A 27,364-nucleotide genomic window follows, 5' to 3' on the forward strand; every position below is an offset into this window, starting at 1 on the left:
AGTATATACTAGCATAATTAGACAACATCAGAGATGGATAGGCCTTTAGAGATCACTTGGTCTAATCCTCTCATTTCACTAATGAGAAACCTGATGCCCAAAATAATCAGATGATTTACTTAGTTTACATGGCTAGTCAGTAGAAAGAAATTATGCTTTTTAAACTCTTAGTATATTTTCTATCATGCAATGATCAAGAAGGCACACTTCAAACTGTATCTTAATGTTAAACTTTTTTTTTTTTTTTTTTTTTTGAGACGGAGTCTTGCTCTGCCATCCGGGCTGGAGTACAGTGGCACGATCTCAGCTCACTGCAAGCTCTGCCTCCCAGGTTCACACCATTCTCCTGCCTCAGCCTCCCGAGTAGCTGGGACTACAGGCACCCGCAACCACGCCCAGCTAATTTTTTGTATTTTTAGTAGAGACGGGGTTTCATCGTGTTAGCCAGGATGCTCTCAATCTCCTGACCTCATGATCTGCCCGCCTCGGCCTCCCAAAGTGCTGGGATTACAGGCGTGAGCCACTGTGCCCAGCCTTAATGTTAAACTTTAATCTTATTCTCAGGGAAACTCACTGTTTAGTCCTCAGAAAGTCATTTTGGTGACATTGGTCTTTTTTTTCTCTCAATCAGTTCCTGCAAAACTAGCTATAAAATTAAATTTTATATGCAAAATTCTATTTTCCTATTATTACCTGTGAAAAAAACTGTAAGTTTAAATGTGTTTTAATGGTAGTTTGCAAGTTCTTTGGCTGGATTAAAACTTTTCCTTACCAAAAGTTACAATAAAAATGACAACAATAATAAGTGATTATTCAAAAGCTACTAGAAGGCCTGGCATGGTGCCTCATGCCTGTAATCCCAGCGTTTTGGGAGACTGATGTGGGAGAATCGCTTCAGGCCAGGAGTTCAAGACTAGCCTGGAAAACACAGCAACACCCCATTTCTAAAAAAAAAAAAAAAAAAAAAAAAATTAGCCAGGCCTGGTGGTGTGCGCCTGTAGTCCTAGCTATTCGAGAGGCTGAGGTGGGAGGATTGCTTACGCCCAGGAGTTTCAGGCTACAGTCAGCCATGATTGCACTACTACACCCCAGCCTGGGTGACCCTGACTTTTCCCAGAGTGAGACCCTGACTCTTGCCAGAGTGAGACCCTGACTCTTGCCAGAGTGAGACCCTGACTCTGGGGAAAAAAGGCAACTAGAACAAATGTTTAATTATGAGTGTATCTCTTACAGATATATTATTGCATATTACAAAAATTAGAGCCAAACTCACCCAAGTAAACTGCAATCACAAGATCTCCCCACAAAGTTAATATTAAAACTTAAGCAGAGAGAACATTAATACTATAGTATATATAGAATATATACATTCTACTGGTATATTTTAACGACTAAACAACTGATAGCACAGAAGCCAAAAGCAACCAATGAGATTTTGAGAAGGTGGAGAAAGAAGGAAAGCAACAAAGAAGAACAGTTAAATACAGGGTACTGAATTTGAGAAGCATGTCAACACAGAGAAAGGGCAGAAAGAAGATGGATAGTTTTATTCAAATATAAATGTTACATCTTTAGAGGGGAACAACAGACAATGGGGCCTATCAGAGGGTGGCAGGTGGGAGAAGATAGAGGATCAGGAAAATTAACTATTAGGTCCTGGGCTTTATACCTGGGTGATGAAATAATCTGTAAAACAAACCCTCATGACACAAGTTTACCTATGTAACAAACCTGCACATGTACCCCTGAACTTAAAATAAAAGTTAAAAAAAAGAAATGTTATGTCTTACAAGCTATTTATTTAGCACTTTTTCCTCAGAAATTATTGTACTGGTTGGCAGAAAAAGATTACAGAATCAATGACTAGAAGCTAACACATGTAATGTAGGTCCATTAAAAAATTGCTTAGTTTGAACAGAGATAAGACAGTATTATTTTCTATAGCTTCATTCTCTTTGTGAAATGAATGTAATTAAAACATAATTGGGAACAGATAAATTACATACCTCTGGATGACAGAGTCTTTCTCTTCTAATTTAAATGAGTTATTTCTATATAAGGATGTATTTTCCACAGAATAACTAGTGATCACTCAGACCAAATAATGAAAAAGTTTAGAAATCATATTAATAACTGTAGATTATTAAATTTTATGAAAAATTTGTTCTTCCCCCCGAAATATTGCCTGTGCTCTTTTTTCTCCCCTCTTTTAAGCTGCTATTATTTTAAAAAGGCATTTCCCAAAAATAATTCTGAAAATTTAAAAGGATAACAAGTTATCAATTTTCCCAACAGAAATTAAGTCTTATCCTAGAAACCCATATGAATATATTATATTTACCATCATCATTTTGTACTTAAAGACATTGTTATCATTTAGTTAAACTGGTATGGTGCTGACTGTGAATCAAGGTATTACAACATAAAATGTTGCCTGATGTAAATGCAATGAGACCCTAAACTACTTGATTGTTAAATGTGTAAAAGCTTACACATTTAAAAGCTTAAAACAACACTAAAATAGTATACCTTTATTTTAAAATATAAATCTATTCTAAAATCTGTATATTTATATTTTAAAAAATGTTTTGTATTCAATATAACAGAGAGGAATAAATATAAACCATAACGCACACTTATAGCATATCACAGATTTTTTCATAATCTAAATAACTATGTGGCATAATGTATCTCCCTGGTTTAAATAAACAGCGCAGACATTTCTCTCCTGTGATTTGCAATGCCTTGTGGGAATTTAGTTAAAAATATGAAGACAGAGAGATTTATATGTGATTATCATCTGGAGGACAAAAAGAGAAAAGAGAGAACTAGCTCAAAGTACTAAGCTTAAGGGTTCTCCTGAAATACTTCACAATCTGTTTAAAAAGGGTGGAAAGTCTAATGAGGCCAGATTTATTTTGAAATTTTAAAATAATTTCACAGAAGTTCTGGAAACATATCCAGTCAGGACCTAGGGAGCGGTACATACAAATCCTTTCTGCCCTACAGCAAATAATATATGGGGCTGATACTTCTTAATGTATTGCCTAGTTTTAACCTGGAAAAATAATAATAAATTCTACAAGGAGTTTGGATGACTTCATAATCAAACATTTAATAAATGCTAACAACAAAAAAAAAAACATGTAAAACCCTGGGCCAAAACTCTGTGAACGATAAAATAAAAGACATAAATCACAAATTATCTTCAAGGGCAACTTTTTTAGGTAAGAAAAAGTATATCTATCTATCCAGGGCTTAGGTATTTTTGTAAAGGCATGATTACTATGTAAAAAAATAGACTGACAAACTTGTTGGCTTGATTAAAAATTTTTAAAATTGTGCATACTATAAACCATGAACATAAACTGTATTCAGGCCATTTGATGAGATACTCACAGAATGATTGTAAGAAGGTTCCAATATCACAGGCAATGACATTTTCCCTTGAAGATTCAATTTTGTTAAATAAAAAATCTTTTCCCCCACAATCTTTTCTTTTTTCATGCGATGTACACCATACAGTCTAAACCGAACTGCATAATTTCCAATCATCTCAGATTCAACATGATTAAATTTAAATGTTTCTGTGAAGACAGGGCATGGTCCTCTCTGGATGCTGGTTTTTGCTCTCTGTTTCTTTATAGGTAGAAGAACAAGGTGTACTTGCCATGAGTTGCCACCTGTCCTGTTATATGTTGGGATGTCTGTGACAGCTGTCACTGTTACCAGAAGCTTCTGTTCTTGTGAGTCATAGTCAAAAGTCACATCCAGTGTGCCATATTTAGCTTCTGGCTCAGGATCAAAAGGTTTAGGAAGCTGTGAAGATGATCCTTGAGCTGACATATCCTAAGAAAAGAAAATTTAAATGTTAGAGTTTTTAACTCAATTATTTAACCTAGCATGTAAATAAATACTTGATATTTCTTTAGAAGATATGAAAACAATTCTGCCACAAAGAAAGTAATACAATAATAATTAACAGTCAACTACAACCAAAAGCTACCCTATAGAGTGAGATTAGTATAGGCAGTAAGTTAAACTCAAAACTTATGATAATAAAGACACGTTTAGAATTTAATATTCACCATTACAATTCTGAGAAAGTGTGATGTATGTTTTTATAAATGAGAATTTAAAATATATCCTTTAGTGGGTATATCTGCTCCTTTTGTAGAAAACCACTACATTTTACTTTCAATGTTATAAACAATGCCATTGACAGCACAGTATCAGGCTGCAGAGAAAGAGAACATAAATAAAAGTATAATGCTATTGAAAAATTTGGTTCCGTTTTCAGAGTTTGTTCTAAAACATCCCCATCTGTAATAAAATATAAAGATATTTAGACTTAAAAATCAATGGAAATGTGAAATATGAAAGCATAAATAAAGGTCTCAAAATATTAGCGGTCAAATATTTACTTTCCGTAACATAGACTATATTTACTTCAATTTCTAAACAATTAAAAACATATTATTTTCTAACATTAATGACTACTGAAAATGGCAGAACACACATTTTAAAAGTTCAAGAAAGGCTGAAACGGTACATTTTAGTTATGAAATTAAAAGAAATTATAACCATTCTTCCTGTAATTGTCTCAAATTCCTGCCAGTCTATCTATCTAGAATATAATAGGGGTTTTAGCTAGTTACCAACAATGTCAAACCTAGGTCTCTGACCTTTCAACTATACCACTTTGCCTCTTCAAGTATTTTAATAAATCTTAAATAATTCTCATTTCAAAATGTGGGCCAATTTAATAAATTTCTAAAATTTTCTAAATTTTGAGTGGCAGTGACTACTACTGAATCTCAGTCTTCTCTTTTTCCATTTACGAAACAAAACAAAACAAAACAAAACAAAACCTTCCTGAGTATTAGCTAGAAATACTACCCACAAGATTTGGGGAGCCGAGGTGGGCAGATCACTTGAGGTCAGGAGTTTGAGACCAACCTGGCCAACATGGTGAAACCCCATCTCTACTAAAAATACAAAAATTAACTGGGCATGGGTGGCAGGTGCCTGTAGTCCCAGCTACTCAGGTGGGTGAGGCAGGAGAATCGCTTGAGCTAGGGACGCAGAGGTCGCAGTGAGCCAAGATCATGCCAGTGGACTCCAGCCTCAGTGACAGGGTGAGAATTTGTGTAAAAAAAAAAAAAAAAAAAAAAAGCACCATCCACAAGAGACTATAGACTTCAGTGCCTCTATTATAGCTCACAGGACTACATGACTCAGCTTTGGCCAATGGGAGGCAAAAATAATTTATGTGTGAAACATTCAGATCAGGTTTATATAAGAAATTCTTGCTCTCTACTCTCTGTCTCACTCTTCTCACAAGCAGATATACAGACAGGATGTGTGGGTCAGCTTAGACCATGTGGACTAGGACAATACCCTAGGGGAAGGCAGAGCAACAGAAGGGAAGGGACTGGGTTTCTGAATAATCTCATAGAGCAAAGCCCCCTGCTCACCCTGCACTGTTGTTAAACAAAAGAGAATTACGTTTCTATGTTCTTTAGCCATTGTATTTGGTGGGGGCTGAGGGGTCTTTTTGTTGTAGCAGCTTAACATGTACTGTAACTACTGTACCTACTATGTGCCAACCCCTATTTTAGGTCGGGAGAGTGCTTCTTTCTGCAGAGAGAACCAAAAAGACATGAGTCCTTAATTTTTTTTTTTTTTTTTTTTGACACAGGGTCTTGCTTTGTTAACCAGGCTGGAATGCAATGGCACAATCATGGCTCACTGCAGCCTTGGCCTCCCATGCTCAAGTGATCCTCCTGCCTCACCCTCCTGAGTGGCTGGAATCACAGGTGCACACGACCACATCTGGCTAAATTTTTTGATTTTTAGTAGAGACAAAAGTCTATGTTGGCCAGGCTGGTCTTGAACTCCTGCCCTCAAGCAATCTGCCTGCCTCGGCTTCCCAAAGTGCTGGGATTAAAGGCGTGAGCCACCATGCCCAGTTAGTCCTTGGTCTTATAAATCTTATATGCTAGTTGGTATAATGTATGCAGGAAAAAAAACAACAGAAGAACAGTACTTAGGGAGAAGTAATAAATTCCCATAAGAGAATTCAGTTTTTAATGTTAGTATGAGAAAATCAAAACATATTCTTATTCTGTTAAAAAATTTACGGTTTAGAGCAAAATGTGTTAATGTATACTACTTTATAATTGGTAATTAAAGATTATTAATTATATGGCTTTGGTATTTCAATTAAATATTTTCTAAAATAACATCATGACAGCTAAGATTTTCAGGCAATAAAAATGTTTATCAGGTCCTAGATAGCTATTTTTGAACTTTACTTCTCTTGGTGCCTTCCTGATTGTTTTTTCTTTTTTTTCAAACATTCCAACAATTCTTATGAAACCCAATGTTGAAAGGGTGGAACATTGACAGATAAAAGACATTATCTGCATTCTGAAAATAGGCAATAAGCAAACAATCCTTCCTTTCAAGGTATGGGACCAGTTTTAAAAAACCTTTATTTAGATAGCAATAGGTCATCAACAGCGTTTATAAACTCCTTCCCATGGAATTCTTCTGAACCTTCTCTCCTCTCTCAGTTTAATCATGTATGTGGATAGGCTCTAAGATAGCTACAGCCTGGATTAAACCAAGAGAAAAGTGAGAATTTTCTATCTGACACATATCTATTACAAGGATGCAAAATAAACTTGAAAAAACACAAAAGTGAATTTTATATTAGCATAGGCTATCAGCATTCACATCTAAATATTTCTGTAATGTGCGTTTGCTATATTGTTTGAGTACATTCAATGCTACTACAAGAAGACACAAAAATAAGCAGGATGGAAGAAATTCCAAAGAAGTGGTTATAGATAGCAAGTTAGCAGCTTCTGAAATACGGACAAAACTCACAGTGTGTGATAACTATAGATAGTGAGTAAAGAAACAGCTTGTGAGACACAGGCAGAATTCATAAGATATTAAATATAAATAGTTAATCACTTATAACATACGCCAAAGAAAGATTAAACAGAAAATCTGACGGATCAAATGAGTGTTACCTATAGAAAGGGATGAAATGCACAAGCCACGATCATGTAGCCTCTGGGCTGACAGCTCTGTCACCCATGTGATCTACTTAAGAAATGCAGATAAAACCTACAACTGCCTAGTAGGCTGACAAGTTTCAGTGGTGGCCAGGAGTATAACTATATCTCTCCCACAAAACAAACAAGTGTGTGCTGTTGGCTCTTGATACCCTTGTTCAAATCTCAACTCTGGTCCTTGTTACATCATAAATAGGAATGCTGATGGAAAAGAGACAGTGAGACGGGATGTATGGGCACTGCATAAACCAGGACTCACACAGTGTGGTCTTGCTACCTATACTCACTTGCAGCTTATCCCCAGGTGTGTTAACGGATTTCTGATTTCATCTAGCTCCTCTTACTTCTTGCTTTGTATGTGAAATGGATTAAAACACACTCTCTCTCTTTCTCTCTCTCTCTCTCTCTCTCACACACACACACACACACACACACACACACACACACACACAATAATTTGAGCATCTTACTTTGGTGCTTTACTCCTCTGAGAGAGTTTGCCTGGTAATGTTTGGAGGGTACCACTGAATCAAAGTAATTTCTCACACAACATTTTGGATCAAAAAAGGCAATATAATATAGTTGTTAAGAGCACTGCTTTGGCAGTCAGACAGACCTTGGTTTGAACTATAGTTTCACTATTTAAGAGCTGCTTCTACTTGGTCAAATTGTTTAGCTCTCTGACTCTTAATGTTTTCATTTATAAAATGAAAATAATAACTTCCTAAAGATGTGGTTGTTAGAATTTAATGAGCAGACTACATAAAGCTCATAGCAAAATTCCTGACACAAGTGGTGATAGGTATTATTGTTGTTGTTTATTAATCCCACAATCCAGGCTTCACTGTTAACTTGTGAGCTATATATGTAGTTTACAAAGCTACAAAACAGCTGTCTCAAATTTGTTTAGGTAAGGGAACACAAAGAAACATTCATCATGAAAAATCATAAAACAATGATATATTAAACTTAAAATACCAGTGTACAATTTTCTTCTCGGTCAGATACTGTAATACTAGAAATACTAAAAAAAGCAGTAACAGATACAAAGTATTTTTAACAATTATAGAAGAAAAACCTAAAATTAAGGAAATTCTATCCATAGCTTAATTGTTCTGGGTATTAGGAAACTACATCTATTATTTAATTTTGGCAGCAGATCTGAAAATTCATCTGGTAAGAATATGGACATATTTCAGTATTACTGAATGCTGTCTGGAACAAAAGCAGTAAAAACTTGCAATCTAAAACTTTAAAGCAGGCTGGGTGCAGTGGCTCATGCCTGCAAACCCAGCACTTTGGGAGGCTGAAGCAGGAAGATTGCTTGAGCCCAGGAATTTGAGACCAGCCTGGGCAACATAGTGAGAGACCGTCTCTACAAAAAAATTTAAAAAGTTGTGGGTGTGGTGGTGCACACCTGTAGTATCAGTTACTTGGGAAGGTGAGGTGGGAGGAAGCTGCAGGGAGCTGTGATTGCGCCACTGCACTCTGTTCTGAGTGACAGAGCGAGACTCGACTCTGTCTCAAAACAAAAACAAAACAACTTGAAAGTAAATCTAAATACTAACTTATAAAACCTTTAGATTGCCTTTATATAGTTTTCATTATGACAGAAACATTAAAACAAACTCTTTTTAGAATACAGTAATACTTCAAAACTGCCACAAAATTATTTTTGTTGTAATTTTCACATTTTTGCTCCAAAACAGTAAGTAAACTTAAAGCTCAACCAGCCAGCCACTCTGAATGCATGAAGCCATGGATTCAAATTTCATTAGTAAAGCTGATCATCATTTATCCCTTGCATTTTCTATGATATGAAAATACAATAAGATTATTTTGAAAGACTTGTGAAACATTGAGTAACCTCCCAATAGTAAAAAAATCCAAAATAAAAATAATACAAATAGTAACCTAAAGATGAAATAAATAGGTAAATTATTCTAGAATGTTTTATATAAAGTGTTAAAAAATAAAACATCCTTTGGTGGTAGGGCTTGGGGTTGTGGAGTGGGGGCAGTTGAAGACTAGTTGGGACATTCCTGATAAGTTTGTTGGATAAAGATTAGATTAAGGATGGATACTGATACTATAAGTTACAAAGGAATAAGTGATAAAATCAATTCTTCTTACCAAGAGGAGAAGCACAGGATTATTATCCTCCAAATAACATTCATTTTCAAACTTCTATGTGCTTTTACTTACTTCAGGGCTCAGGACTGCAGTGCTGTCACTTGGAACATCTTCTTCATATCCTTTATTATGAAAACTTTCTATTTCATGACCTGTGCTTCCTTCACTTGGGCACTTGTTATATGAGCATCTTGGACTGTTGCTGCAGTGGGAAAATTCACATTTACTGTCCCCAATTTCTGAGGGTGTACATGACAGATGGGGAGAACCACTGTCATCCTGATATGGTGGTGGCTGCAATTCATCCAGCGGGGGTGTTCTTCTCATTCTCTGAATGCAGTTTCCTGATAATGATTAAGAATCTGGTCACTGTTTCCAATTAGCCTCAACACGCAGTATAGTCTACAATAATTGTAAATAACTTTTGAAAACTGGATCAAAAAATTGATGGCAACATAACTATTAGATTTACTAATGACTTCTCTTTTTCCCTAGTTCAGAGGCACAAATAAAATAATCTGGTTTCACACTCCTCGCCTCCTGCATAATAAGATTAGGAAAAATAAAAGTCATATATGAAGAAAGATCCTGTTATGTATCATAAAAATGGGGGAGTGGTAAGTATTAGTTAAACAGCTTATTTGTCTCTCTCAAAACAATCCTGATGTATACATAGTTCATCTATTACCCCATGATCTGTGGCCACCCTAGGGTCAAAGCGATACAAATATGGTTGGAAAAACAAACATAACACCTCTGCTTGTTCTTCACCTATGTTCAACAAGAACTCACCTACATTCTTCAGTTACTGAGATGAACTTAAACTAGCATTCAGCTAGCGGTGTCAGAAATGTTTTTCTACATCTGTCCTGGATCCAGAATCCTAGAATGAGGTGCACTGTGAATCAGGCCCATTCCCTGTTTGCTAACATCCATCAAGTAGCAAAGACTGGAGGCTGTGTTCTGTCTCTTCTCCATTCTAAGGGTACTCTATCCCACTCTACATCTGTGTCTGTATTCTTTATAAATTATGACTCCATCTTGTCTATAGTAGACATCTCTACCTCTAGCAGTTAACATGAAACCACATTTTCTTTCACTCTTAAATTATCTTTTTAATTTTTACCTCAATGATTTATCTTGGTGATTGAGAATAAACATATCTGTGAACAAGGACAGAGTTGGGGGCAGGAGGGAAATAAGGAAACAGAGTCCAGTACATAATTTAAGAACAGCTAAGTCTTTGTAGATAAATCCTGAATGCAATACTAAATATTAAATTTAAACACTGATCTTTTTTTTTCTTTTAATGAACTGTGCATCTCTTTTCTCAAAAGGGACCCTGAAATAGTAGTTTGTATTATCATTGTTATGGAGTTCAGTTCAAATATTCAATAGTTCCTCTGTTCTTCCTAAGATAAAAAGTTTACATAAGAACTATAAGCTTCATTTAAAAATTACCAAAATGCTTGGTTCAAATGAAAAATAATAATTTGCACAAATGTAGCACAAATTTACATATTTGCTCAGAGGCCCCAATTGTGAAAAAAAAGAAAAACTAAATGTCTTACCTAGTGAGTCTAATAGTCTGACCACAGAGTCATCTCTCAGTATACGTGGGGAACTGGTTCTAACCCCACCATTCCCTCTCAAATACCAAAATGCAAAAATGCTCAAGTACCTGTTATAAAATGGTGTAGTATTTACATATAACCTAAGTACATTCTCCCATACACTTTAAATCATCTCTATGTTACTTACAATGTCTAACACAATGTGAATGCTATGTAAATGTTGTAATACTATATTGTTTGGGAAATAATAAGAAAAAGTCTGTATATGTTTGGTACAGATGAAACCATACATTTTTTCAAATATTTTCCATCTGAGGTTGGTTGAATCCTACAGACATAGAGGGCCAGCTGTACTAACTTTAGTTTATAACATAAGCAAAAAGTAAAAAAGTGGCTGAATTAATATAGTTGAAGCTAAATTCAAGAAGACAGATTAGACATGTTGCAAGTCGTAGCCAAAAAACCCACAGAATTCCAGAACAGTAAAGAGACAAGTGGTTTTAGGCAGTTAATTAGCTTGATCCATTTATGTGGTAGGTAAGTATGTGTGGCTGCCACCGCTGGCAGACTGACTTGACTCCATCCATAACCTCTTTTTCTTCTAAGCAGCATTCTGATTAGGAGTGGCCAATGAGATCTAAGCAGATTTCAGAGTGAACCTTCCAGGAAAGTTTTGTTTTCCTGATAAAAGCCCGTAGACTCTACTGGCATGCCCCTTTGTCCCTTTGCCTTTCCTCTGCTTCCTTCTTGGAGGAGTAGCAGCAGCTACCTTGTGACCATACAGTGACAAGTATGAGAATGAAAGCTAGGAAGGCAGAAGCAGGAAAATGAAAAGCCCGGGTATCTGAAACATCACTAAATACCTACCTCCAAACTTGACGCCTGAGACAAATCCCTATTTGTTAAAGAAAAAGAAAAAAACTACAATAATTGGATTTTCTACTGTTTCCAAATATATTCTCAATGGATATAGTTTATTAATCATTAAACTGACATCCTCTGCCCCTTTAAAAGTACATATTTAATTAGCCACTGAATTAAAGGGTAATACCTAAATACTGCAACACGAAGTCAATTAAAAATTTTCCAGCGTAAGTGGTTTTGGGAGTCAGCACACCATCTACTCCTTTACCTTTTTTCTTAGAAGAGAGGTGCTCTTTCCTAGAAGTCTTGAGCATATTGCCTCACAGATCTCAATGCACAGAGCTGGATCACATGTCTATTCCTAAATCCATCACTGGTAGAAGAAACGGGATGACCATAATTGGCTTAAATTAATCAGAAGCCATCAAAATTTGAAGCTGGGGATGGGGCCAGCTTCACTCTTCATATCTATATGGAAAAGAGTAGATGCCTAAACAATGTAGGATCCAGGAGGGAGGATGAAAGAGAAAGAATGTTGGTACAAAATGAACATGATCCAGTTCATGATCCAGTGAACATGGCTCACTGCAGTCTTGACCTTCCAGGCTCAAGTGATCCTCCCTCCTCAGCCTCCCAAGTAGCTGGAACTATAGGCATGAGCCACCATGCCTGGCTAATTTTGAAAACTGTTTGTAGAGACAAGGTCTTGCCATGTTGCCCAGGCTGATCCTGAATTCCTGGGCTCAAGCAATCTGCCTGCCTCGGCATCCCAAGGTGTTGGGGATTACAGGCATAAGGCACTGCGCCAGGCCTGTTTTCTTGATCAGAGTATTTTTTTTCTGTCTGTGGTTATTATTTTTCCTCGATATAATAATCCTTTTCTGAGGTTCCTTTTGATATGCCAACACAGTATAATTTCAGTCTGGTAATGATGTTACACCTTATTTCCTTTGGTTTGCTTTTTTATATTAGGTCCTGCCTAGCTGTGGGCCAACTAAGTGTATTTTCACAGCTGAGCTCTAGGCATCTGGCGCTAGTTTAGATTTAGTGTAACTCTTGCTCCAGAGACCAAGGCACAAGTTACACAAAATGGGTTTGTGATATTTAAAGATGTAAGTGGGCTCAACGGGTAGACTTCACTACTGTTTTCTGGATTTGAGAGAAACAACATTAAAGCTGTGAATATATAAAATGTATTTTAGCCACACCATATCCTCCAAGTTTTGAAAATAGTAATACCACCCTTTATCTTTACTTTTCACTTTATTTTTGTATTTTATTTTTTAAAGTGTAGAACACACATATGTAGGTGGAATAAAAATTTCATTAAAAAATATAGTTATGAAGATCCCTCCTTTTTAAATGTTTGCAATCTCTTTTTATTCTACATAGTGTACTAAGAGTTGGCTTAAATGTAATTGATATAAGAAAAATTTTTAAATAATTTTATAAAGTAACAAAATTTATATTATTATTGTGAAATTACACTGTAAACATCAACCTTAAGAAGAAATTTCTAGTGGAACTATCAAACACCACGTGATGATGCCCTCCCATTACTTTAGTTCTTGCTTTATTACCTAATTTCATAACCCTATTTTAATATAAATGATATATCTATAAGAGGATTTAGGCATGGATATATTTTAAGCATTTTAATTTACCATCTGCATATTGCATAGCACCTACAAAACAAGATGAAGTATTTTCTTACCATAGAAAAAACAGCATGTGTGCACACAGGGAATATGACCTGTGGTTCTTACCTTTTAAAACAGTGGTGAGAACTACAGCTCTAAAAAAAAAACGATGTATATTCAACAACTGCAGAATTCTTTTTTTTTCAAGTGCCTGTGGAAATCTGCCAAAATTGATTATATGCTGAACAATTAATTAAGTCTCAATACATTTCACAGATTGGAAGCATGAAGAGGATGTTTTCTAAATGAGGCAGGAGAATAAAGTCCGAGGGCAGGAAACCTAAGGCCATGCTGACTTCCTAGAACTGAATCAAAAGTAAAACCCCACCTCTCCACACCCAAGTAACAAAAGGATCAGAGGCTACTCCCTTTGCACTGTGTGGCAGATGAAAAATGGGAAGTATCTCTGATTGGTCTCCTCCCACAATCAGACTGGTGACCAGCCAAGTCTTCATGTGTAACGCTGTAACTTCACTTCAGCCTGATTGGTCGCCTCCTCCAACCAATCAGACTGGTCACAGGCCCGTCCTTCATTACACAGGATGTAGCCAAGTAACCAATGGGAAACTACTAGAGGGTATTTAAACCCCAGAAAATTCTGTAGCCCGTGCTCTTGGGCTGCTCTGTGGAGTGTACTATCGTTTCACTACGCTTAAATCTATGCTAGCATAAATCTATGCATTCCAGATACTTGGGTGGAGCCAAGATGGCCGAATAGGAACAGCTCCGGTCTCCAGCTCCCAGCCCCAGCGACACAGAAGACGGGTGATTTCTGCATTTCTGCTTGAGGTACTGGTTTCATCTCACTAGGGAGTGCCTAACAGTGGGTGCAAGACAGTCGGTGAAGCGCACTGTGCGCGAGCCGAAGCAGGGCGAGGCATTGACTCACTCGGGAAGCGCAAGGGGTCAGGGAGTTCCCTTTCCTAGTTAAAGAAAGGGGAAGCAGACGGCACCTGGAATATCGGGTCAGTCCCACCCTAACTGCGCTTTTCCAACGGGCCTGGAAAACGGCACACTAGGAGATTGTGTCCCGCACCTGGCTCGGAGGGTCCTATGCCCACGGAGTCTCGCTAATTGCTAGCACAGCAGTCTGAGATCAAGCTGCGAGGCGGCAGCGAGGCTGGGGGAGGGGCGCCCGCCATTGCCCAGGCTTGCTTAGGTAAACAAAGCAGCCAGGAAGCTCGAACTGGGTGGAGCCCACCACAGCTCAAGGAGGCCTGCCTGCCTCTGTAGGCTCCACCTCTGGGGGCAGGGCACAGACAAACAAAAACTCTGCAAGAACTTCCACAGACTTAAATGTCCCTGTCTGACTGACAGCTTTGAAGAGAGTAGTGGTTCTCCCAGCACGCAGCTGGAGATCTGAGAACGGTCAGACTGCCTCCTAAAGTGGGTCCCTCACCCCTGAGCAGCCTAACTGGGAGGCACCACCCCAGTAGGGACAGACTGACACCTCATTCAACCCGGTACTTCTCTGAGACAAAACTTTCAGAGGAACTATCAGACAGCTGAATTTGTGGTCTCACGAAAATCCGCTGTTCTGCAGCCACCGCTGCTGACACCCAGCCAAACAGGGTCTGGAGTGCACCTCTAGTAAACTCCAACAGACCTGCAGCTGAGGGTCCTGTCTGGTAGAAGGAAAACTAACAAACAGAAAGGACATCCACACCAAAAACCCATCTGTACATCACCATCATCAAAGACAAAAAGTAGATAAAACCACAAAGATGGGGAAAAAACAGACCAAAAAAACTGGAAACTCTAAAAAACAGAGCACCTCTCCTCCTCCAAAGGAACGCAGTTCCTCACCAGCAACGGAACAAAGCTGGATGGAGGATGACTTTGATGAGTTGAGAGAAGAAGGCTTCAGACGATCAAACTACTCTGAGCTACGAGAGGAAATTCAAAACAACAGCAAAGAAGTTAAAAACTTTGAAAAAAAATTAGAAGAATGGATAACTAGAATAACCAATGGAGAGAAGGGCTTCAAGGAGCCAATGGAGCTGAAAGCCAAGTTTCGAGAACTACGCGAAGATTGCAGAAGCCTCAGTAGCAGATGCGATCAACTGGAAGAAAGGGTATCGCTGATGGAAGATGAAATGAATGAAATGAAAAGAGAAGGGAAGTTTAGAGAAAAAAGGATAAAAAGAAATGAACAAAGCCTCCAAGAAATTTGGGACTATGTGAAAAGACCAAACCTACGTCTGATTGGTGTACCTGAAAATGATGGGGAGAATGGAACCAAGTTGGAAAACACTGTGCAAGATATTATCCAGGAGAACTTCCCCAATCTAGCAAGGCAGGCCAGCATTCAGATTCAGGAAATACAGAGAACGCCACAAAGATACTCCTCGAGAAGGGCAACTCCAAGACACATTATTGTCAGATTCACCAAAGTTGAAATGAAGGAAAAAATGTTAAGGGCAGCCAGAGAGAAAGGTCGGGTTACCCACAAAGGGAAGCCCATCAGACTAACAGCTGATCTCTCAGCAGAAACTCTACAAGCCAGAAGAGAGTGGGGGCCGATATTCAACATTCTTAAAGAAAAGAATTTTCAACCCAGAATCTCCTATCCCGCCAAACTAAGCTTCATAAGTGAAGGAGAAATAAAACACTTTACAGACAAGCAAACGCTGAGTGATTTTGTCACCACCAGGCCTGCCCTAAAAGAGCTCCTGAAGGAAGCACTAAACATGGAAAGGAACAACCGGTACCAGCCACTGCAAAAACATGCCAAATTGTAAAGACCATCGAGACTAGGAAGAAACTATAGCAACTAACGAGCAAAATAACCAACTAACAAACATCATAATGACAGGATCAGATTCACACATAACAATATTAACGTTAAATGTAAATGGGCTAAATGCTCCAATCAAAAGACACAGACTGGCAAACTGGATAAGGAGTCAGGACCCATCAGTGTGCTGTATTCAGGAAACCCATCTCACGTGCAGAGACACACATAGACTCAAAATAAAGGGATGGAGGAAGATCTATCAAGCAACTGGAAAACAAAAAAAGGCAGGGGTTGCAATCCTAGTCTCTGATAAAATAGACTTTAAACCAACAAAGATCAAAAGAGACAAAGAAGGCCATTACATAATGGTAAAGGGATCAATTCATCAAGAACAGCTAACTATCCTAAATATATATGCACCCAACACAGGAGCACCCAGATTCATAAAGCAAGTCCTGAGTGACCTACAAAGGGACTTAAACTCCCACACAATAATAATGGGAGATTTTAACACCCCACTGTCAGCATTAGACAGATCAACGAGACAGAAAGTTAACAAGGATATCCAGGAATTGAACTCAGCTCTACATAAAGTGGACCTAATAGACATCTACAGAACTCTCCACCCCAAGTCAACAGAATATACATTTTTTTCAGCACCACACCACACCTATTCCAAAATTGACCACATAGTTGGAAGTAAAGCTCTCCTCAGCAAATGTAAAAGAACAGAAATTATAACAAACTGTCTCTCAGACCACAGTGCAATCAAACTAGAACTCAGGATTAAGAAACTCACTCAAAACCGCTCAACTACATGGAAACTGAGCAACCTGCTCCTGAATGACTATTGGGTACATAATGAAATGAAGGCAGAAATAAAGATGTTCTTTGAAACCAACGAGAACAAAGACACAACATACCAGAATCTCTGGGACACATTCAAAGCAGTGTGTAGAGGGAAATTTATAGCACTAAATGCCCACAAGAGAAAGCAGGAAAGATCCAAAATTGACTCCCTAACATCACAATTAAAAGAACTAGAAAAGCAAGAGCAAACAAATTCAAAAGCTAGCAGAAGGCTAGAAATAACTAAAATCGGAGCAGAACTGAAGGAAATAGAGACACAAAAAACCCTTCAAAAAATTAATGAATCCAGGAGCTGGTTTTTTGAAAAGATCAACAAAATTGATGGACCGCTAGCAAGACTAATAAAGAAGAAAAGAGAGAAGAATCAAATAGATGCAATAAAAAACGAAAAAGGGGATATCACCACCGATCCCACAGAAATACAATCTACCATCAGAGAATACTACAAACACCTCTATGCAAATAAACTAGAAAATCTAGAAGAAATGGATAAATTCCTCGACAAATACACCCTCCCAAGACTAAACCAGGAAGAAGTTGAATCTCTGAATAGACCAATAACAGGTTCTGAAATTGTGGCAATAATCAATAGCTTACCAACCAAAAAGAGTCCAGGACCTGATGGATTCACAGCCGAATTCTACCAGAGGTACAAGGAGGAACTGGTACCATTCCTTCTGAAACTATTCCAATCGATAGAAAAAGAGGGAATCCTCCCTAACACATTTTATGAAGCCAGCATCGTCCTGATACCAAAACCTGGCAGAGACATAACCAAAAAAGAGAATTTCAGACCAATATCCTTGATGAACATTGATGCAAAAATCCTCAATAAAATACTGGCAAACCGAATCCAGCAGCACATCAAAAAGCTTATCCACCATGATCAAGTGGGCTTCATCCCTGGGATGCAAGGCTGGTTCAACATACGCAAATCAATAAATGTAATCCAACATATAAACAGAACCAAAGACAAAAACCACATGATTATCTCAATAGATGCAGAAAAGGCCTTTGACAAAATTCAACAACGCTTCATGCTAAAAACTCTCAATAAATTAGGTATTGATGGGACGTATCTCAAAATAATAAGAGCTATCTATGACAAACCCACAGCCAATATCATACTGAATGGGCAAAAACTGGAAGCATTCCCTCTGAAAACTGGCACAAGACAGGGATGCCCTCTCTCACCGCTCCTGTTCAACATAGTGCTGGAAGTTCTGGCCAGAGCAATCAGGCAAGAGAAGGAAATAAAAGGTATTCAATTAGGAAAAGACGAAGTCAAATTGTCCCTGTTTGCAGATGACATGATTGTATATCTAGAAAACCCCATTGTCTCAGCCCAAAATCTCCTTAAGCTGATTAGCAACTTCAGCGAAGTCTCAGGATACAAAATTAATGTACAAAAATCACAAGCATTCTTGTACACCAATAACAGACAAACAGAGAGCCAAATCATGAGTGAACTCCCATTCACAATTGCTTCAAAGAGAATAAAATACCTAGGAATCCAACTTACAAGGGATGTGAAGGACCTCCTCAAGGAGAACTACAAACCACTGCTCAATGAAATAAAAGAGGATACAAACAAATGGAAGAACATTCCATGCTCATGGGTTGGAAGAATCAATATCATGAAAATGGCCATACTGCCCAAGGTAATTTATAGATTCAATGCCATCCCCATCAAGCTACCAATGACTTTCTTCACAGAATTGGAAAAAACTACTTTAAAGTTCATATGGAACCAAAAAAGAGCCCGCATCACCAAGTCAATCCTAAGCCAAAAGAACAAAGCTGGAGGCATCACGCTACCTGACTTTAAACTATACTACAAGGCTACAGTAACCAAAACAGCATGGTACTGGTACCACAACAGAGACATAGATCAATGGAACAGAACAGAGCCCTCAGAAATGATGCCGCATAGCTACAACTATCTGATCTTTGACAAACCTGACAAAAACAAGAAATGGGGAAAGGATTCCCTATTTAATAAATGGTGCTGGGAAAACTGGCTAGCCATATGTAGAAAGCTGCAACTGGATCCCTTCCTTACACCTTATACAAAAATTAATTCAAGATGGATTAAAGACTTATATGTTAGACCTAAAACCATTAAAATCCTACAAGAAAACCTAGGCAATACCATTCAGGACATAGGCATGGGCAAGGACTTCATGTCTAAAACACCAAAAGCAATGGCAACAAAAGCCAGAATCGACAAATGGGATCTCATTAAACTAAAGAGCTTCTGCACAGCAAAAGAAACTATCATCAGAATGAACAGGCAACCTACAGAATGGGAGAAAATTTTTGCAACCTACTCATCTGACAAAGGGCTAATATCCAGAATCTATAATGAACTCAAACAAATTTACAAGAAAAAAACAAACAACCCCATCAAAAAGTGGGCAGAGGACATGAACAGACACTTCTCAAAAGAAGACATTTATGCAGCCAGAAAACACATGAAGAAATGCTCATCATCACTGGCCATCAGAGAAATGCAAATCAAAACCACAGTGAGATACCATCTCACACCAGTTAGAATGGCCATCATTAAAAAATCAGGAAACAACAGGTGCTGGAGAGGATGTGGAGAAACAGGAACACTTTTACACTGTTGGTGGGACTGTCAACTAGTTCAACCATTGTGGAAGTCAGTGTGGCGATTCCTCAGGGATCTCGAACTAGAAATACCATTTGACCCAGCCATCCCATTACTGGGTATATACCCAAAGGACTATAAATCATGCTGCTATAAAGACACATGCACATGTATGTTTATTGCGGCGCTATTCACAATAGCAAAGAGTTGGAACCAACCCAAATGTCCAACAACGATAGACTGGATTAAGAAAATGTGGCACATATACACCATGGAATACTATGCAGCCATAAAAAATGATGAGTTCGTGTCCTTTGTAGGGACATGGATGAAACTGGAAAACATCATTCTCAGTAAACTATCGCAAGGACAAAAAACCAAACACCGCATGTTCTCACTCATAGGTGGGAATTGAACAATGAGAACTCATGGACACAGGAAGGGGAACATCACACTCCGGGGACTGTTGTGGGGTGGGGGGAGGGGGAGGGACAGCATTAGGAGATACACCTAATGCTAAATGACGAGTTAATGGGTGCAGGAAATCAACATGGCACATGGATACATATGTAACAAACCTGCACATTGTGCACATGTACCCTAAAACCCTAAAGCATAATAATAAAAAAAAAAAAAAAAAAAAATCTATGCGTTCATTGCTTCATTTTTTCGTTGCTTTGTTTGTGCATTTTGTCCAATTCTTTGTTCAAACACCAAGAATCTGGACGACTCATAGTCAAGACATCCACTGGTAACATGACCACCACAGAATTAAACTAGAAATCAGAAACAAAAATATAGCTAGAAAATGTATAGAAATCTAAACGAAAATAACTAGAGATTAAAAGAGACTTCAAAATAATCCATGGATCAAAGAAGAAATCACAATACAAATTAGAAATATCCTCAAGATAGTGATCATTAAAAAGTCAGAAAACAACAGGTGCTGGAGAGGTTGTGGAAAAATAGGAACGCTTTTACACTGTTGGTGGGAGTGTAAACTAGTTCAACCATTGTGGAAGACAGTGTGGCGATTCCTCATGGATCTAGAACCAGAAATACCATTTGACCCAGCAATCCCATTACTGGGTATATACCCAAAGGATCATAAATCATTCTACTATAAAGACACATGCACATGTATGTTTATTGCAGCACTATTCACAATAGCAAAGACTTGGAACCCACCCAAATGCCCATCAATGATAGACTGGATAAAGAAAATGTGGCACAAATACACCATGGAATACTATGCAGCCATAGAAAAGGATGAGTTCATGTCCTTTGCAGGGACATGGATGAAGCTGGAAACCATTATTCTCAGCAAACTAACACAGGAACAGAAAACCAAACACCACATGTTCTCACTCATAAGTGGGAACTGAACAATGAGAACACAGGGACACAGAGATGGGAACATCACACACTGGGGCATGTCGGGGGATGGAGGGCTGGGGAGGGATAGCATTAGAAGAAATACCTAATGTAGATGATGGGTTGATGGGTGCAGCAAACCACCATGGCACGTGTATACCTATGTAACAAACCTGCATGTTCTGCACATGTATCCCAGAACTTAAAGTATAATAAAAAAATAAAAAATAAATATCCTGAAGAGAATGATAACGAAAATGATCTACACAACTACTTGTAGAATGTGGCTAATCTGTGCTTGGAAGGAAATTTATAGGTCTGAGCATAAAATATTGGGGGGAAGTGGGAGGCTGAAAAACAATGGTCTAAGAATCCACTTCAAGAAGTTAACAAAAATAAGAATGATGGTTTCCAGCTTCATCCATGTCCATGCAAAGGACATGAACTCATTCTTTTTTATGGCTGCATAGTATTCCACGGTATATATGTGCCATATTTTCTTTATCCAGTCTAACATTGATGGGCATTTGGGTTGGTTCCAAGTCTTTGCTATTGTGAATAGTGCTGCAACAAACATACGTATACATGTGTCTTCATAGTAGAATGATTTATAATCCTTTGAAACCATCATTCTCAGCAAACTAACACAGGAACAGAAAACCAAACACCGCATGTTCTCACTTGTAAGTGGGAATTGAACAATGAGAACATATGGGCACAGGGAGGGGAACATCACACACCAGGGCCTGTCAGCAAGTGGGAGGCTAGGGGAGGGATAGCATTTGGAGAAATAGCTAAAGTAGATGACGGGCTGATTGGTGCAGCAAACCACCATGGCACATGTATACCTATGTAACAAACCTGCATGTTCTGCACATGTATCCCAGAACTTAAAGTATAATTAAAAAAAAAAAAAACTCACTGTAAAAAAAAAGTTAATAAAAACAGCAAATTAAATCTAAAGAAAGTAGAGGGATGAAATAATAAAGAGCAGAAATTAAATAAAAAACCAAGCATATAACAGAAAGCATCAAAATAAAATTCAATGAAAACACTAATAAAATTGATAAACTACTAGAAGAGACGAGTCCAGAAAAAAAGAGATTACATAAAGTATTAATACCAGGAATAAGAAGAGGACATCATTTCAAATCCCACAGACATTAAAAAGACCGAAATTTCCCCTTTGTTCTTCTCTTACTGAAAATTTCTGCCCTAAAGCCACTGAGTGGGGCAGAGGAAGGCAGAGGGCTGCACTGATGGTGGCAAAGGAAGCCATAGCGGAGCAGAGCCCCATTAGAGCCCAAGTGGGAAGATGTCCAGCCCAGTGTGGTATCTTAGGGCCTGGGCCCCAGTGAGATGACAGAAGGGTGTCCACGTCCATACCAGGGAGTGGAGTCAGTCAAACATGCAGTGTCAGAACCCAAGGGTAGGTGAGAAGGGTTTTCAATTCAGAAAGTGACCAGACTGAGGTGTAAAGTAGGGTAAAGACAGCCCACATACATCGGGGCAGTCCTACAGAGCGTGCTGAAGCCCAAGCAGGTGAGAAAGGCCCAGTGAGGGGAGTCAGAGCCTTGGCAGGATAAGGAAGCTCCCCACGGGAGGGCAGCCTGGCCTGGGGCAACAGAACCCAAACAAGATAAGGAGGGTGTTCGCATTGAGGAAGGAGAGCACGCTAATGTGCAGTCAGAGAATGAGAAGTATCGGGGCCATAGAGCCAGGTGACTGGGGTGGGCTATGAAAACCCAGGAGGGTGCCACACACAGGGGTATCTGGTGAAGTACATCAGAGCACGAGCAGGGTAAGGTGTGCATCTGCACAGACAGGTAACTAGAGCCTAAGCAGCATGGGCACGGTGTCCAGTGTGAGGGTGGCCCGGAGTGTGGCGAAGTGGGGTGAAGAGGGCAACTATGTGGAGTAAGGGGGAGTCCTGGACCATGGTACTAAGACTCAAGCAGGAAGTCAGGGCCTAGGTAGGATGATGAGGGCACCAAATGTGGGGCAAGCTGATCTCGGGTATCGAGCCCATGCTCAGCCGGTCATGAGGACACCCACAAGTGGGAAAGGCAGCATGAGATCTCCAAACTCAAACACAGTGAAGGGGGCATGTGTGCAGGGAGATGGGAGGACATGTGTGCAGACTGATCAAATAATAAATATATTAAGGTTAATGGCAGCCAGGTTTCTTACTGATGGAAAAGGGAGTTACAAATATGAAAAAGGAAAAAACTAAAACAAATTCTGTGGTGTTGGATTAGAATTGGACAATCCACATGAACTCATAGTTTAAAAATACATAGATAGAAGTTATTAGTGCAAATGTACATATATGTGTGCATATATTTGCACATACACCCACACATAAATATTCTAGCTTTGCTCACTGAGGAGGTTTGTGACCACCACCACCTCAATAGCAGTGAGTCCACTGAGCGCCTGGGTCTTGGCTTCTAAATCTATTATCCACTAAAAGGAACCAGGACTCTTTATAAAGAAATGGCTAATTCCAGGGGAAGGCCAGGTAAAGTACATGATGATCCTAGAAAAGTCTGTGTATTGAAAGTGAGGAGATGTTCAAAGATTGATGAGGATATGTCAAAAGGACAAATAAATCAGCTTGACAGTGCTCCCACTGACCACTAACCGTCTGAGCTCAAAATAAATATAGTAACTGATTATTGCTCATTGAAGAAATGAGAAAACTATGAGTCCATATAGATATAAATAAATATATGAGTAAGTGAAACATTTTTTGAGGAATGGGACATGTACATAGTTACACAGTATCTTCCCACAAAATACTTTTTTAATTAAGAAGGGTAACTTTACAGTGGAGAAGCCTGGTAGATACCAGCTTAAACTAGATATCAAAGTGAACATTATGAGAAACAGGACAAATCAAAATTGTACCCCACCTGATAAAATGCAATGAGGAATATCTCTAATAAAACAGATAGGATACCTCTATAAAATAACTCCACAATCTGTCAAAATGAACCCATGAAGAAACAGGAGATTATATAATCTTTTATCTATTACAGAAATTGAATCCTTATTTTAAAACCTCCCCAATAAAGAAAATTCCAGGCCCAGAGAGAGCTTCACTGGTGAATTTATTATTTAAAGAAGGGAAAAAATAACAATTTAACACAAAATTTTTCAGGTGATACAAAAAAGAGGGAATATTTATTTTATGAGGCCATAATAACCTTGACATCAGGACCTGCAAAGTATCTTACAAGAAATAAAAAGTATAAACCAATCTCTCCCGTGAAGATAGATACAAAAAATCTATACAAAATTTTAGCAAATCTAACCCAGAGTTATGTAAACAGGGTACCATATCACAATCAACTTGGAATGCAGTTATCCTATACATGCAACATTTAACATTTAAGATGTAACATTTAAGAACTAATCAATCTAATTTATTGCACTGAAAGAACAAATATAAAAAGTAATATAATTGTAAAAGACTTACTAAAAGCATTTCATAAAATTCATTATCCATTCATGATAAAATCTCTCAGTGCACTAGGAATAGAAAGCAATTTCCTTTATCTCCTAAAGGGTATCCATGAAAGTCCTAAAGCAAACATCGTATTTAATGGTGAAATGTTGAAAGTTTTACCTCTGAGATCAGGAATGACAAGGATGACTGTTATCACCACTTCTATTCAACAATGTATTAAAGGTCCTAGCCAGGGCAATAAGGGGAGAAAAAGAAGATGTAAAATGATTGGAAAGAGAAAAATAACTGTCATTAGTCTCAGATGACGATCGTGATGTAGAAAACCCAAAATAATTTAGAGATAATCTATTAAGAGTTGGTAAATTTAGCAAATTCACTGGCTATGTCATCAATATTTAAAAAAAATGAATTTCTACGTTCAATGATCAATTAGCAAAAATTTTAAAAATCTCACATATAATAGCATCAGATAACATCAAATAGCTAAGGATAATGCTAAGAAATGACACTGTTGTTATTTTTCTAGTTCTTGGGTTTATAATTAGAATGTATCTTCTTAGCAATTGGTGGAATCCAAACTTTGGCATTCTAGGCAGTGCCTATATGGTACAGGAAAGGACAGCTGAAAACCAACAGAGCTTCCTTTCTCCAGTAACACGGCATCTCAAAAGAAAGGCAGAGACTAGTCTACCATCAGAGATTAGAGAATTGCAGGTTTGACAAATGCTTTCACTAGTTTGGCTACTGCAAAAATTAGTAGGCTTGAAAAATGATGGCAGATTATCATAAACTTAATTAGAAGATGACTTCAACTGCAGTTGTCACTCCAGATGGAGTCTTCTTATTGAGCAAATTAAGACAGCTTTGGTATCTGATATGTAGCTTTAACCTACAAATGCTCTTTTCCTTTATATTTATCCAGAAAGAACAAAAGTTAACAGGTTGTCTTCACCTGGCAAGGACAGGAATACATTTACTGACCTGCTTTAAGGAAACAAAGAATTCTTGTTCTATGCCATGATCTGCTCTGCAGAAACCTTGGCTGCCTCAATATTCCATACTACTTTTTCTTGAAGGATCAAGCTTGCTCTGATGACAGCAAGCTATTATGACCAGGAGAGTAGAAGAGTTGAGAGATGAAGTGCCTTGGTAAGATACACACGTGAGACAGAATCAAGAACTAAATCCTACAAAAATACATGGGCTTGCCATGTCAATAATGTTCCCAAGGATCCAGGGATATAATAAGAATATTCCTCCCAAAGTCAAAGAGAATTTATATTCCTTGTCTGTTTCCTAATAAGGAGACAAAAAGCTTTGTTGGCCTCTTTACACTTTGAAAGCAGCACATTCCATATTTTAATATATAGCTCTTATCCATTTATAAGGTCAACTAAAAAGCTAATAGCTTTGAGTATCATGCAGAGCAAGGTATGTCTCTCCAGATGATTGAGGATACAGCAGAGGAAGCTCTACGCCTGACCTCTGAGACCCAGCAAACCAAGTGGCGCCAAAATGTCTGTTGTAGGTAATGGCACTAAAAGATATCATTGGGAAGCCCTGATGGTAAAATTGCAGTGGAGGCCTATAGATTTTTAAAAATTATCTTCTAGGCTAGGCATGGTGACTCACATCTATAATCCTGACATTTTAGGAGGCCAATGTGGGAGGATTGCTTGGGACCAAGAGTTCCAGAACAGCCTGGGCAACATAGTGAGACCCTGTCTCTACAAAAAATTAAAAATTTGGCCAGGTGCAATGGCTCACACTTGTAATTCCAGAACTTTGGGAGGCCAAGGTGGCTGACAGCTTGTGCCCAGGAGTTCAAGACTAAGCCTGGGCAACATGGCGAAAGTTCATCTCTACAAAACATACAAAATTAGCCAGGGGTGGTGACGTATGTCTATGGTCCCAGCTACTCAGGAGGCTGAGGTGGGAGGATCACTTGAGCCCAGGAGGTCAAGGTAGCAGTGAGCCATGATCACACCACTGCACTCCAGCCTGGGTGACACAGTGAGACCCTGTCTCAAGAAAAAAAAAAAAATTAAAAATTAGCTGAGCATTGTGGCACGCACCTGTAACTGCAGCTACTAAAAGAGGATCGTTTGAGCCCAGGAGATTGAGGCTGCAGTGAGCTATGATTGTGCCACTACACTCCAACCTGAGCCACAGAGCATGACCCTGTTATAAAATAAATATATAAGTAATCTTCTTTTGCACCTTCAGATATATTTTATTAGAAAACAAAGTTCAGATTATTTTTGTGTCATGCCTTGAAAGTCTAATCTTTAATTAGTTTATTTTCCTGATGGTTTGAAATAATCCATCACTCGGCTGGGCATGGTGGCTCACGCCTGTAATCCCAGCACTCTGGGAGGCCGAGGTTAGGAGTTTGAGACCAGCCTGGCCAACACAGTGAGGCCCTATCTCTACTAAAAATAAATTTTAAAAAACCCAAAAATTAGCTGGGCATGGTGGCACATGCCTACAATCCCAGCTACTTGGGAGGGTGAAGTGGGAAGATTTCTTGAATTTGGGAGGTGGAGGTTGCAGTCAGGCAAGATCATGCCACCGCACTCCAGCTTGGGTGACTGAGTGAGAATCCGTCTCAAAAAAAGAAAAAAAAAAAAAAAAGAAATAACCCATTACTCAAACCAGACTGCACGTATAGCTACCAACTTTCTACCAGTACAATCTTATTCAGTACATCTATTTCTCTAGTGAAAAATCAATTCACTGCCTCTCATTTCTTGACCCTTAGAGCTCTAAAGCAAGACCATACTCACATCAGCAAGTAAGGTGAAAAGCATTTCTGTTTGGAGAAACAGCTCTTGGTCTACTATTAGTATCAAACAGAGGCTGTCTGGAAGACCAAGGAACACCAGGTAGCAATGTGGTCCAACCTGTCCAGTATGAAACAGATGACATATGATCTCCT

General features: G+C 38.5%; 1 protein-coding gene across 7 annotated transcripts in view; it reads right to left on the reverse strand.

Moving 5' to 3' along the window:
• SYT14 (synaptotagmin 14) overlaps positions 1–27,364 on the reverse strand; it is a 241,003-nt gene that overhangs the window by 67,321 nt on the left and 146,318 nt on the right. For all 7 annotated transcript variants that reach the window (XM_003273016.4, XM_003273018.4, XM_030813066.1 and 4 more), the window contains 2 exons: positions 9,294–9,565; positions 3,400–3,849 (listed from right to left, as the gene is read on the reverse strand). In XM_003273016.4, coding sequence (XP_003273064.1) covers positions 3,400–3,849; positions 9,294–9,565 — 722 coding nt within the window. The remainder of the gene's footprint in view (positions 1–3,399; positions 3,850–9,293; positions 9,566–27,364) is intronic.

The sequence above is a fragment of the Nomascus leucogenys genome, chromosome 5 (assembly GCF_006542625.1).
Source record: "Nomascus leucogenys isolate Asia chromosome 5, Asia_NLE_v1, whole genome shotgun sequence".
NCBI lineage: Eukaryota > Metazoa > Chordata > Mammalia > Primates > Hylobatidae > Nomascus > Nomascus leucogenys.